General features: G+C 44.7%; 1 protein-coding gene across 7 annotated transcripts in view; it reads left to right on the top strand.

Moving 5' to 3' along the window:
* The window catches only part of sgk3 (serum/glucocorticoid regulated kinase family member 3), a 212,814-nt gene that overhangs the window by 173,595 nt on the left and 24,320 nt on the right, over positions 1 to 14,899 (top strand). For 6 of the 7 annotated variants that reach the window (XM_072467636.1, XM_072467639.1, XM_072467638.1 and 3 more), the window contains 2 exons: positions 3,728 to 3,764; positions 10,482 to 10,568. In XM_072467636.1, the coding sequence (XP_072323737.1) occupies positions 3,728 to 3,764; positions 10,482 to 10,568 (124 nt within the window). The remainder of the gene's footprint in view (positions 1 to 3,727; positions 3,765 to 10,481; positions 10,569 to 14,899) is intronic. The other variant, XM_072467640.1, reaches the window with a different exon arrangement.

Genomic DNA, 14,899 nt, shown 5'->3' with positions numbered 1-14,899 from the left:
TCACCAAATTGGATGCATCACAGGGATTTTGGCAAATCCAGCTGGAAGAGTCCAGCAGAAGGCTCTGCACCTTCAACATGCCTTTTGGCAGATACTGCGACAATCGCATGCCATTTGGCATCATCACGGCATCTGAGATATTCCATCGCATCATGGAGCAGATGATGGAAGGCATTGAAGAGGTTCGTGTGTACGTGGACAACATCATCATGTGCTCCACGACCCCTGAAGAATGTGTCCCGTCTCCAGAAGGTATTCCACCGTGTACATGCCAATGGCCTAAAGTTAAAGAGGTCCAAATGTTGTTTTGGCACATCGACGCTCAAGTTCCTAGGCGACCAGATCTCACAGCATGGTGTGCGCCCGGACAGACAAAATCAAGGCCATCGAGGCAATGAAGGTCCCTGAGGACAAAAATGCGGTGCTGCGCTTCTTGTGTATGGCCAATATTCTGGGCAAGTTCATTCCAAACATGGCCACACACACCATGGCCCTACCGCAACCTGGTGAAAAAGTCAACTGCCTTTGACTGGAAGGTGGCACACCAGACAGAGTGGCTGGAGCTGAAAGCCAAGCTCACCACTGCACCAGTCCTGACATTCTTCAACCCGGACCGGGAGACAAAGATATCCACAGATGTGAGTCAGGATGGCATCGGTGTGGTGTTGCTTCAACAAGATGACACATCATCCTGGGCACCAGTAGCCTACGCATCAAGGGCGATGACACCCACTGAAACCAGATATGCTCAGATTGAGAAGGAGTGCTTGGGTCTTCTCAACGGCATCCTCAAATTTCATGATTGTCTACGGCCTGCCGACATTCACTGTCGAGTTTGATCATAGGCCTCTGGTCCACATCATCCACAAGGACCTGAACAACATGACGCCTCGGTTGCAGAGAATCCTACTTAAACTCAGGAGTTATGACTTCAACTTGGTGTACACACCTGGCAAGGAGCTCATCATCGCTGATGCATTGTCCCGCTCCGTCATCTCGCCCAGTGAGCCGCTGGAGATCATCCAGCACATCGAATCGCAGGTGCAGCTGTGCGCTAGCACTCTCCCGCCGACAGATGAGAAGGTAGTTCTCATCCGTGATGAGACAGCCAAAGACCCTCTCTTGCAGCACATCATCCACAACCTCACCAATGGCTGGCAGAAAGGGCAGTGCCCACAATCTTACAATGTGAAGGATGACCTGACGGTGATTGATGGTATCCTCCTCAAGCTGGACAGGATTATCATTCCGCTCAGTCTCCAGAGCTTGGTGCTGCTCCAGATTCATGAGGGACACCTGGGCATCGAGAAGTGCAGACACAGAGCCCAGCAAGCTGTCCACTGGCCCGGCATCAGCCAGGACATCACGGACATGGTCCTGAACTGTGCTATCTGTCAGCGGTTCCAGCCAGCGCAGAGCAAGGAGATACTCCAACAGCATGACATAGTGACCTCTCCGTGATCCAAGGCTGGCATCGACCTCTTTCATGCGAATGGTCGCAACTACGTATTGATCATCAACTATTTTTCGAATTACCCTGAGGTGCTGAAGCTCCCGGACCTCACCTCTCGGACCGTCATCAAAGTCTGTAAGGAGGCGTTCTCAAGGCATGGCATCCCAATCACCGTCATGAGCGACAATGGCCCGTGCTTTAACAGTCGAGAATGGTCCACGTTTGCCAGGTCATACAATTTCCAGCATGTCACCTCCAGTCCGCACTATCCGCAGTCCAATGGAAAAGTCGAGAAAGGGGTGCACATTGTGAAACAGCTCATCTGCAAGGCGCAGACTCTGCTTCCGACATACACCTTGCACTGTTCGCATACAGGGCGACTCCATTGTCCACTGGCATGTCGCTGGCTCAACTCCTGATGAACAGGGTTCTGTGGACGACGATTCCAGCCATACACCTGCCCAACCTGGATCACCTCCCGGTGCTGCAGAAGATGCGGCAGCTCCTAGACCGTCAAAATCAGAGCTATGATGCCAATGCCACCGATCTGGCCGTGCTATCCCCGGCAGACACTGTCAGGATCAAGATACCGGATGGTGGATGATCTGCCCCGGCTGTCGTTGTTCGGCAGGCCGCGTCCCGCTCTTGTGTTGCACGTATGGCTGATGGCTCCATCGTGCATAGGAATCAACGGGCACTGTGAAGTTGCCTGCCCGCAACCACTTTCTCCTCCATTTCAATATGTTGAATTGCCACCTCCTGATACCTCGCACCACAAGGCCACCAGTCAGGCTTCCATCCCGCCTGTCACAGCGCCGTCGACCCTCCGCCACCTCCGGCGGTCGACCGGATCAGACGCAAGCCTCCGAGACAGGATTTGTGAACGTTTGTTTTGTTTGCTCTGTTCTGTTGTCCTCCGTCAGTCACGTTAGACAGACTCATTCACATGTAAATACGTTCACAAATGCCAACAAAACACACAAAAAGAAAGGGGAGATGTTGTGATATGCAAACATGCAGCTAATGAACACACAGAATAGGACACGACCAATAAGCAGTCAGGACACTCACGGGTGGTAACACACTATAAAAGGGATGAGGCACTCACACCCCGCCTCTTTCCACAGACCAACATCTACAAAGTGAGACAGGGTGTATCCTCAGCATCACACCCCAGCACATGGCTTAGAGCAAGGCTGGTTCAGTTAGACTGAGTTACTACATTTAGATTAGCAGAGAGTCAAACTCATTGAGAACTGTGCTAATAGTTCAATAAAACACATTGAACTCACTTCAAAGTCTGGAGCATCATTTACTCAAAACTGCATCAAGTGGCAGCTTGTGTTATTCCAAATTGCATAACACAACAGTAGGTATGACTCCAGCCACTGGAGAGTTTACCCCAATTTTACCAGGCTGTTAGGTGCCATAGTCTGTCAAATACTGCATTGGTCTGAAGGCTGTTACTGTCACTGTAGCTCTGAAATTCTGATTTTGTACCATGTTTGAATTAAAGACGTAATTAGGTCTGGAGCTGAGTGATCGTGGTGGAATCCAAACTAAGTATTAGTGAACAAGTTATTGTTGAATATGTGCCGCTTCCTAGTGCTGTTACAGGTACTTGCAGCAATTTGCTGGTGATGGGGATTAAGCTAATAAGGTATTATTTGCCTGGGTTGGATTTAGCCTGCTTTTTTTGTGAGCAGAAACAACTTTCTGTCTAATTATTTTTGGAGTATGAAAACAATTTGTTTTAATGCGCAGGCCCTTTATTTTTTTTTTTTGCATGCAGGGAGTCACCTTAAAGTGGACCTTTTAGGATGCTTGACTGGAACATTAGATAGGACAAACCTGAGCACTTTTTCATATTTTCCAGCACCAGCCCATGCATGCCTTTCAGCTTCACAGTACACAACCCTCAACATTTTCAAAACTATTGCCACTTGTATTCTGTTTATGTGGATGATCCTCACCTCACCTTGCTAATTTGACTTGGTCCCAGTTCCTGAATGTTTCCTGGAGGGATTGGAGTATTGCGCTGGCTATATTTTTAGCGATGATGTTGATGGTGGTGTTGCAGTGACTGAATGTATATACTTACTGATCTGATTTGTTTGTACCAGAACCAAACTGAGGCTGTTTTTTTAAACTTGAAATTTGATTAATCCTGATCTTTCTGAACTGCCTCTCTCAATTTTCTCATTTCTTATTGCAACACTAAATGACATGCAGTTTGACTTAATATCAATTTATTTTATTTCTTTTTTGTAATAGGGATTTGAAACCAGAAAATATCCTTTTAGACTCTCAGGTATGCACATGAATTTCTTATTAGACAAGCAGTTTCATTCTTTAAGAACACTGAAATTTGGGCCGCAGGTGTAACCTATTAAGTTCCATTTTTCTATTTTGGCTTGTTAAGTGAACAACAGAAAATTAGGAAGGAATAGAGCTAAAATATTAGATACAGCATTTTGCTCAGTTTTAATGTAGATTTAAATGTTTCTTAACAAAAATTACAGATTACTTAGGGCATGTAAGCACCAAATCCGATGGGTATTGTTGGTGCAGATGATGCAATGGTGTTGACATGAGTGGTATAACCGAAGGCAATGGCCTCAAAATTTAATGAGCCTTGAAAATAAGCCGTAGTATAACCAATGGCTGCTATTTCAGGCGACACTCAAACATTCAGTGGTATGATGTACAGAAAAAGGCTGATTAATATGCACATAAAATTCCGTGGCGCATTGGCAGGCTTGCCAGAAAGTCTGCAGTTGATGCCAAGGAACATAGAGGTGTACATCACCAGCCTTGTGCATGTCAGTGCATAGAAACCCCCCCCCCCGGCCAATGTCCTGGCACTTGTTGTGTGCTTGGGTTTCTCACAGTTATGTCCCAGGTGGAAAGCATGTAGCCCTTGGTGCCAGTACCATACACTGGTTTCTTGGAGGGTCAAATCTTGAAGGTACAGAAGACTCACAGAATGACTGTTGCCAAAATACTGGCCATTGACCTGCATGATGTGCTGAATGTGGCTTCAAATCAACTGGATGCTGAGGAAGTTTAACCATTCACAGTTGTGGTATACCTCAGAATTTACATGCATAGCCTGTAAGGTGACGTACGGTCAATGCACTTTTGACCATGAGGAAGCCTTTTATCATGGGGAAAACCATGATCATTCCACCTGCATCTCTTTAGAAAAAGCAAACGCAATGTTTCCCCCTCTTTTCACATAGAGAACATCAGTTACCCTTATGTAACAGCAGTCAGGCAACTGCAGGATGGTGGAAATTTCACTGATCCAGTTTGGTAGGAGCCTTGACACACCCTCAGCCTGTGCTAAGCCTGTACTACTGCTTGCAAGAGCTGGCAGATTTCAGTAAGTACTTCCTTAGTAAAACAGAGCTATCATATATGTTTATCTCAGTCTCAGCGAAGATCAAAGGATCTGCCTGAGACTCTGAAACAAAAACAGAAAATATCTGATAATTTCAGCAGGTCTGACCGCATCTGTGGAGAGAGAAGGGAGGTAATGTTTCAAGTATGGATGACTTGGGCAAAAGCTAGAGAACTGGACTCCAGTTCTCCCCAGCTTTGACAAAGATTCACGACCCTCAGAGGTAAAAATTATTTTCATCTCCATCTTAATGAATCTAATGGAAAAGTTTCCAAGTGTTGTTTGTGGCAAATTGTGCTGGGAGTTTCCCACTGGCTCTGTCAGCGAGTTCCCCAGCGCTATCTAATGACACTTTGTCACATTTTGGGGCCATAGAGAGTTTCTTACCGGTTTAGCCTATAATTAGAATTATTTACATCACTGGGGAGCTGAGAGATCGGGCCGCCATTTTAGAAGTGTGCCCCGATCTCTAAGTGAGCTTGTGAATCCCCCACATTCCCCATCCCTGGCCAATGTCACCCCCCCCCTCCCCTCCGCACATATGGGCACTACCCCACACTCCCAAGTGACCACCCTGCTATGTGGTCCCTGGGGGTTTCCCTCTTTAGGCCCCAACCTCCCAGGGGCTCCTTCTTACCTGCCCTGCACCTCCATTCCTCCTTTCATGGAAATGCCCCCCCTCGGGCTCAGGCCCTTGGCAGTGCCACTGCTCCAGACAGCTTGGCAGTGCCACCTGGGCACCTTGTTAGTGGCAGGGTGGCAATACAAAGGTGGCAGCCAGGCATGCCAAGGTGCTCATGTTCCAGGTGGCGGGCCAGGGAGCTACCCTGCCCACCTAGGGGCTTCCGATGGCCCGGGTGACATCCCTCACCCCGGCCTTCCCATCTTCCCGCAGTTCCATTCCACCTGGTCCCATGTTTGTGTGGGCCAGTATTGAACGATGTCCAGCTGAGGCCACCCTGGGAGGCTGGTAGATCCCGGGAGGCCAGTAGATCACAGCTAAGTATACTTAAGTAGGTTTAAAGCCTACTTAAGTGTACATGGCCTGGCCCTGCCCATTGTGGGAATGAGTCTGGTTGTGCTGCCTCACGGGACTTGGGTAGGTCTTACGAGGGAGGCGTTGTGGCTGCTGGGAAGCCCCTGGGAGGCTTCACCCAGCATCTACTGGCCACACTGCCTCCTCTTATTTTTAAACTCTGTCCCCTAGTTCTAGTTTCCTCCACGAGGAAAAGCATCCATTCCAGAAACCCCCCCCTCCCCCTCCGTTAAGTCTATTCGGGGTCATATATGTTTAAATACGCTCACCTCTCAATCTTCTAAACTCTCATGACCCAGACGCAGCCTGTGCAACCTTACTTGTAAGATATCCGCCCCAACCCCATCCAGATATCAGTTGAGCGAACCTCCTCCGAACGGCTTATAACGCATTTATATCCTTTCTTAAATAAGGAGGCCAAAACTGTATGCAGTACTCGAGATGTAGTCTCATCAATGTCCTGTACAAATGTAGCAAAACATCTCTACTACCCGGTAGCACAGTGGTTAGCACTGTTGCTTCACAGAGCCGGGGACACGGGTTCAGTTCCTGGCTTTCGTCACTGTCTTTGCAGAGTCTGCACGTTCTCCCATGTCTGCGTGGGTTTCCTCCGGGTGCTCCGCTTTCCTCCCACAAGTCCCAAAAGGCGTGCTTGTTAGGAGAATTGGACATTCTGAAATTTCCCTCAGTGTACCCAAACAGGCGCCAGAATGTGTGGCGACTAGGGGATTTTCAAACTAACTTCATTGCAGTGTTAATGTGACACTAATAAAGATGTATTTTTAATATTATATTTGATTCTCCTTGCTACAAATGACAACATTCCATTTGGCTTCCTAATCACTTGCCATACCTGCGAACTAACATTTTGTGATTTCATGTTCCAGGATACCCAGATCCCTCTGTCAAAAGTTCTCCGGTCTCTCCCCATTTAAATAATATTCTGCTTTTTTTGTATTCTTCCTGCCAAAGTTGTCACATTTTCCCACATTATACACCATCTGCCAAATTTTTCTCCATTCACTTAACCTATGTCCCTTTGCAAACAAAAGTGCCCTTAATTTTTTTCCAATTAAGGGGCAATTTAGCGTGCCCAATCCACCCAAGATGCACTGCTGCTTAACAGCTCCAGGGACCCGGTAACTGTGTGTGTGGAGTTTGTACTTTCTCCCCGTGTCTGTGTGGGTTTCCTCCGTGTGCTCTGGTTTCCTCCCACCGTCTAAAGATTTAAAAAAAGAAAAAATTTAGAGTACCCAATTATTATTTTTTTCCAATTAAGGGGCAATTTAGCGTGCCCAATCCACCCAAGATGCACATCTTTGGGTTGTGGGACTGAAACCCACCCAGACATGGGGGAGAATGTGCAAACTCCACACGGACAGTGACCCAGGGCCAGGATTCGAACCCGGGTCATAGCGCCACAGTCCCAGTGCTATCCACTGCGCCACATGCCGCCCTACCCACAGTCCAAAGATGTGCAGGTTAGGTGGATTGGCCATGTTAAATTGCCCCTTCATGTCCAAAAGGTTAGGTGGGGTTACTGGGTTACAAGGATAGGATGGAGGCGTGGGCTTAAGTAGGGCACTCTTTCCAGGAGCCGGTGCGGGCGCGATGGTCCAGGTGGCCTGCACTGTAAATTCTGTGATTCTATGAAAATGCTTATACTCTTCACAACTTATTTTCCGACCTCTCCTTGTGTCATGAACAAATTTAGCAACGATACATTCCGGCCCTTCATCCAAGTCAATGACATAAATTGTAAATGGTTGAGGCCCAGCGCTGATCCCTGTGGCACTCCACTTTCACATCTTGCCAACCTGTAAAATACCCCATTTATCTCTACTCTCTGCTTCTTGTTAGCTAATCAATCCTCGATCCATGCACAGTAACCTATGGTAAGCACCGTGTCAAATGCCTTCAATAAATCTAAGTACATCATATCCACAGGTTCCCTTTAATCTACATTGTGTGTCACTTCCTCAAAGGACTCCAATAAGTTAGTCAAACATTATTATCTTGCACAAAACCATGTTTGACTTTGCTTGATTGCATTGAGATTTTCCAAGTGCCCTTAATAACAGAATTCAGCAATTTCCATACAACAGATGTTAAACTAACTGGCCTGTAGTTTCCTGCTTTCTCTTTCCTTACTTTGTGAATGCAGGGGTCACATTCCCTAATTTGCAATTTCATGGGATCTTTCCAGAAACTAGGGCTGGAATTCTCCAGCTTGCGGAATTATATGCTTTTTCTTTCCGTTTGATTCTATCTTTAACTTTAGTTGGCCGCATATCGTGTGTGCTTCCTGAGTCTTTCTTTCTCACTGGAATATATTATTTTCTGAGTATTCTGAAATATCTCCTTAAATGTCTGCCACTGCATCTCTACTACTGACCTGCCACTTAACCTAATTTCCCAGTTTGACTGAGCCAGCTTTGTCTTCATGCCCTCATAATTGCCCCTATTCAAGTATAAAACACTAGTCTTAGGTTCACTCTTCTCTCCCCCAAACTGATTGAATTTAATCATCTCAAGATTGCTACTACCTGCCTTCATTATGAGGTCATTAATTAATCTTGTCTTATTGCACATTACTAGATCGAGTAAATCCTGTTCCCTGGTTGGTGCTAAAATGTGCGATTCTAAGAAACTGTCCTGAAAATAGTCTATGAAGTCATTATTCAGGCTAATTTTGTCAATCACATCTGTCCAATCTATACGTAGATTACAATCATCCATGATTATCACCATTCCTTTCTCACAAGCCCTCACAAGGACCTGTGGAGTGAGAAACAGAATTAATGTTTTGAGTCCATATTACAGTTCTGTAGAATATTCATATGGACTCAACATTAATTCTGTTTCTCTCTCCACAGATGCTGCCAGACCGGCTGAGTTTATCCAGCATTTTCTGCCTTTACAGTTGTACATAGGTTCACCATGAGTCTTTAGAAACTCTTAGAACTATTTGTGTATATACAGTAAAGGATACAAGCTAGGAACTGTCTCCATGCTTGCTAGTACACAAGGCTCTGTCCAATATTAGACTGACCCTGACTGCAGGTCATGAGCTCTCTCATAACCATATTTGTTTTTCCAAAAATATACTTTATTTGTAAAATATCTGACAGGACAATACAAACATTTTGAAGCGGCCATCACACAAAATGCAATAATGTTGACGTTTTCTAAATACATCATGTTGCACTCTGAAGTTCTTCAATACAGTCAAGGAAACATTACAAACAGTTCAAAATGGTCATTATAAATGGTGCAAAGGTATTTACGTTGTCTACATGGATCAGGTTGCACTCTGAGGTGCTTCAATACAATTGTGGGTGTGCCAGACCCATACTGAAGTGGCTACAGCCTCTGGCTCCTCCTATCACCTTCTATGTAGTGGTTAATGCTTCTAGGTCCTTTTTTCGTTTGCTCTTCTAGGTTGTGGTTACTGACGACGGATCCTCTTTTCAACTGCTCTGAAGAGAGGATGTTCGTTGGGGAGATGGTGTCACAGCGTTAATATCACCAGGCTGCTAATCCAGAGGCCCAGGCTAATGCTCTGGGACATGGGTTCCAATCCCACAAAAGCAGCTGGTGGAATTTATATTCAATTAACAAAATATGGAATTGAAATCTAGCCTCAATGATGACCATGAAACTATCATCAATTGTTGTAAAAGCCTATCTGGCTTACTTAATGCCCTTTGGGGAGGGAAATCTGTCCTTTCCTGGTCTGGCCTACATATGACTCTAGACTCTCGGTAATGTGGTTGGCTCTGAACTACCCTCCAAAATGGCCCAGCAAGCCACTCAGTTCCAGGGCAGCTAGGGATGGCAACAAATGCTGGCCTTGTCAGTGACACCCACATCCCATCAGAGAATAAATAATATAAAATAAAGTAGCAGCAACCAGGTCAAAAATGGTACCGCTAGAGTCAAATCGGCATTATATGCTGAGCTGCATCACTATCTGCCAACTGTGCATAATTCCAGTGCGTGCTCTCAATGCCCATGCTAACAGCCTACCCAAAATGACATCTAATATTGCCCACATCATAAATATTCATATGTAGCATGCACACCATTTTGGATCCAAAATTGCATGACGCAACTAAATTTTGCACCCATCATCGACCAGTCCATGGTTTGCACAAAACACAAATGCTTATACAATAATTAAGCAATAAGAATGTAGGGGTTATTAGTAACTCCGTGTTCTGAATATTTCCTATCATAATCATTAAAGTACATGTTTGTCCACGCTTGCCAGTCTACTTTAGCTAAGGCTGAGACTTATGGAAACTGCTATTCAACTTTTGAAAATAAATGTTGAATTACATTTCAATTATTTTATTGTTTACATTTTAAATAATAAGTCTGTAAATACTATGCACCTGAAAAAAAAAGGGTGTAAACTCAGAGCAGGTTATTTAGCATCTGTAAAGAAAAGAGGCAAGTGACTAGAAAAAATGTTACCTTGACGTCTCTTACAGATAATGATTGACTTTCTGTTTATATCCAACATTTTCTGCTTGTTTAAATATCTTTTGTTTTTATTATCTGATGCTGTTTGTTTTGTGTTGCAGGGGCACATAGCTTTAACAGACTTTGGCCTTTGTAAAGAAGGAATTGCTTGCACTGACACCACATCTACTTTCTGTGGAACGCCAGAGGTGCTCACTTTTTAACAGAAAATGTTATACTATTTGACAAATAATTTAGCAGTTTCACTGTATTTAGTGATTTTCATAATGCTTTGTTTTGCGTTCCAGGTTAAATGTATTCATAGACTATTTATAGCAAAGAAGGAGGCCATTCAGCATGTCTTGTCTCTGCCAGCTCTCTGCAACAGCAGTTCACCTCAAAACATTCTCCCACCTTTTGCCTGTAGCCACGCATTTTTTTCCACTTCAGATAATTAACTATTTCTTTTTTGAAAGCCGTAATTGAATCTGCCTCCGACAAGCTTAGGCAGCGCATTCCAGATTCTAACCACTGGTTAAGTTTTTTTTTATTTAGAAGGTTTTCCTTGTGTCACCATGCTTTTTTTTGCCAATCATTTTAAATCAGTGTCGTCAGGTTCTTGATCCTTTCTCCAGTGAGAACAGTTTCTCCCTATTTACTATGTACAGATCCCTCATTATTTTGAGCATATTTATCACATTTCCTCTTAACCTTCTCTCCTCCAAGGAAAACAGCCCTAGTTTCTCCAATCTGTCCATGTAACTGAAGTCCCACATCCCTGGAACCATTCTTGGGAATATTTTCTGCACCCTCTTTAATGCCTTCACATCCATCCTGAAATGTGGTGTCCAGAACAGGGCACAATCCTCCAGTTGAGACGGAACCTGTGTTTTATAGTTTTATGATAAGTTCCTTGCTTTTGTTCTTTGTTTCTATTTATAAAGCTCAGGATCCCATATGCTTTCTCAACCTGTCCTGCCACCCTCAATGATTTGTGCATATAAAGCCCAGATCCCTCTGCTCCTGACATCCTTTATTTTATATGGTCTTTCGTTATTCTTCGTACAAAAGCAAATCACTTCACGCGTATCTGCATAAAATTTCATCTGCCACTTGTCCAGCCATTCCATCAACCTACCTATGTCCTTATCCTCCTCATTTTCATAATGTTTCCAAGTTTTGTGTCATCTGCAAATTTTGAAATTGTGCTCTGCACACAAGTGTGCACTGACCCCTGGGGGACCCCATCATAATGCATCCTCCAGTCCAAGAAACATGCATTCACCACTATTCATGGTTTCCTGTCACTCAACCAATTGCATTGGTTGTAAAGAATGATCATGACCCTGATTAAGGGAAAGGATGGTAGGATGCTGGATTCACTGTCATTCATCCACTGTCAGTTAAACTATTAGAAAATTCTGGGAACCATCGTGGGATCAAACCACATTGGGGCAGGATCAGTAGCACCGAACCCACCTCAGGATTACATTTTCCAATTAATCAAAGAGCCCTATTGATGCTGGATCTGGCACAACTTGAAACCAGAAATGAAAAATAAGAGAAAAGACTATAACACCAGCAAGGGAGAAGAGAAACGCAAGTGAAAGAGTGAGCAGGCTGTACTTAAAATGTGAAATTATAATTGAGATAAAAAGTTTAAAATTGAGGCTAATGGGAAATTTAATAATCCCATACACTTTTTTAAAATTTTGAGGTTTGCTCTCTGCTCTGACATTTGATGGCATCGGCAAATCCTGAATTTATTCCCCTCATTAGCCCAATTTATCAATTCTCTTTTGAAAGGCATGATTGAATCTGCTTCCGGGCGACACGATGGCACAGTGGTTAGCGCTGCTATCTCACAGCGCCGAGGACCCAGGTTCGGTCCTGGCCCCGGGTCATTGTCTATGTGGAGCTTGCACATTCTCCCCTGATCTGCAAGGGTCTCACCCCCACAACCCAAACGATGTGCAGGCTAGAATGAATTGGCCACGCTAAATTGCCCCTTAATTGGAAAATATAATTGGGTACTCTAAATTTATTTTAAAAAAATAATTGAATCTGCTTCCAACATAGATACATAGAAGATAGGAGCAGGAAGAGGCCTTTTGGCGCCTCGAGCCTGCTCTGTCATTCATCACGATCATGACTGATCATCCAACTCAATAGCCTTGTCCTGCTTTCTCCGCATAGCCTTTGATCCCATTCTCCCCAAGTGCTATATCTGGCCGCCTATGAATATATTCAAAGTTTTAGCATCAACTACTTCCTGTGGTAATGAATTCCACAGGCTCACCACTCTGTGAAGAAATGTCTCCTTATATCTGTCCGAAATGGTTTCCCTGAATCCTCAGACTGACCCCTGGTTTTGGACATACCCATCATTGGTAACATCTTCCCTGCATCTACCCTGTCTAATCCCATTAATATTTTATAAGTCTCTGAGATCCCCCTCCCTCATTCTTCTGAACTCCAGTGAGAACAATCCCAACCTAGTCAATCTCTCCTCATATGACAGTCCTGCCATCCCTGGAATCAGTCTGGTAAACCTTCGCTGCACTCCCTCGAGAGCAAGAACATCCTTCCTCGGAGAAGGAGACCAAAACTGCACACAATACTCCAGGTGTGGCCTCACCAAGGCCCTGTATAATTGCATCCCTGCTTCTATACTCAACCTCTCACAATGAAGGCCAACATACCATTAGCCTTCTTTACCGCCTGCTGCACCTGCATGCTTACCTTCAGCGACTGGTGCACAAGGACACACAGGTCCCGCTGCACACTCCCCTCTCCCAATTTACAACCATTCAGGTAGTAATCTGCCTTCCTGTTTTTGCTTCCAAAGTGAATAACCTCACACTTATCCAAATTATAATGCATCTGCCATTGATTTGCCCACTCCCCCAACCTGTCCAGATCATGCAGCACAGTGGTTAGCACGGTTGCTTCGCAGCTCCAGGGTCCCAGGTTCGATTCCCGGCTTGGGTCACTGTCTGTGCGGATTCTGCACGTTCTCCCTGTGTCTGCGTGGGTTTCCTCCGGGTGCTCCGGTTTCCTCCCACAGTCCAAAGATGTGCAGGTTAGGTGGGTTGGCCATGATAAATTGCCCTTAGTGTCCAAAAAGGTTACCTGGGGTTGTGGGGATAGGGTGGGGGTGTGGGCTTAAGTGGGGTGCTCTTTCCAAGGGCCAGTGCAGACTTGGCCGAATGGCCTCCTTCTGCACTGTAAATTCTATGATTCTATGCTGTAGGATACCTGCTCCTCGTCACAATTCACCCTCCCACCTAATTTGGTATCATCTGCAAACTTTGAGATGTTACATTTTGTTCTCTCATCCAAATCATTAATATATATTGTGAATAGCTGGGGTCCCAGCACCAATCCCGGTGATACCCCACTAGTTATTGTCTGCCAATTTGAAAAGGACCCATTAATCCCTACTCTTTGTTTCCTCTCTGCCAACCAGTTTTCTATCCACCTCAATACATTTCCCCCAATCCCATGCGCTTTAATTTTGCACAATAATCTCTTATGCGGGACTTTGTTAAACACCTTCTGAAAGTCCAAATATACCACATCGACTGGCTCTCCTTTGTCAACTGTACTGGTTACATCTTCAAAGAATTCCAACAGATTTGTCAAGCATGATTTTCCCTTCATAAATCCATGCTGACTCTGACTGATCCTGCCACTGCTTTCTAAATGTTCCGCTATAAAGTCCTTGATAATGAATTCAAGTATTTTCCCCACTACCGATGTTAGCCTTACTGGCGTATAATTCCCTGCTTTCACTCTACCTCCCTTTTTGAATATCGGAGTGACGTGAGCTACCCTCCAATCTGCAGGGACAGTTCCTGAGTCTATAGAATCCCGGAAGATGACCACCAATGCGTCCACTATTTCCAGAGCCACCTCCTTAAGCACTCCTTAAGCACTCCTTAAGCCGATTCTCAGGGCCTGGGCATTTATCCACCTGCAATCCCATCAATTTTCCCAGCACCATTTCTCTACTAATGTTGATTTCCCTCAGTTCTTCCCTCTCACTAAATCTTTCATTTTCCAGCATTATGTCTTCTTTTGTGACGACAGAACCAAAGTGTGTATTCAATTGCTCAGCCATTTCTTTGTCCCTTATTGCATTCCCCTGTTTCTGTCTGTAGGGGGCCTACATTTCTCTTTACCAATCTATTTCTCTTCACATATCTATTAAAAACTCTTAGTGTCAGTCTTTATGTTCCCTGCAAGCTTCCTTTCGTACTTTCCCCTTCTTAATCAATCCCTTCGTCCTGCTTTGATGAATTCTAAACTGCTCCCAATCCTCAGACCTATTATTTTTCTTGGCCAATCTGTATGCTTCTTCCTTGGATCGGATACTATTTTTAATTTCCTTTGTAAGCCATGGATTGGTCCTCTTACCCCCTTTGCTTTTCTGCCAGACAGGAATGAACAGTTGCTGTAGTTCCTCAATGTGTTCCTTGAATGTTTGTCATTGTCTATCCACTGTCATCCCTTTAAGTAACTCTCCCCAATCTATCAA

Source organism: Scyliorhinus torazame, chromosome 11 (genome assembly GCF_047496885.1).
Source record: "Scyliorhinus torazame isolate Kashiwa2021f chromosome 11, sScyTor2.1, whole genome shotgun sequence".
NCBI lineage: Eukaryota > Metazoa > Chordata > Chondrichthyes > Carcharhiniformes > Scyliorhinidae > Scyliorhinus > Scyliorhinus torazame.
This window is presented reverse-complemented; position numbering and strand designations above follow the sequence as displayed.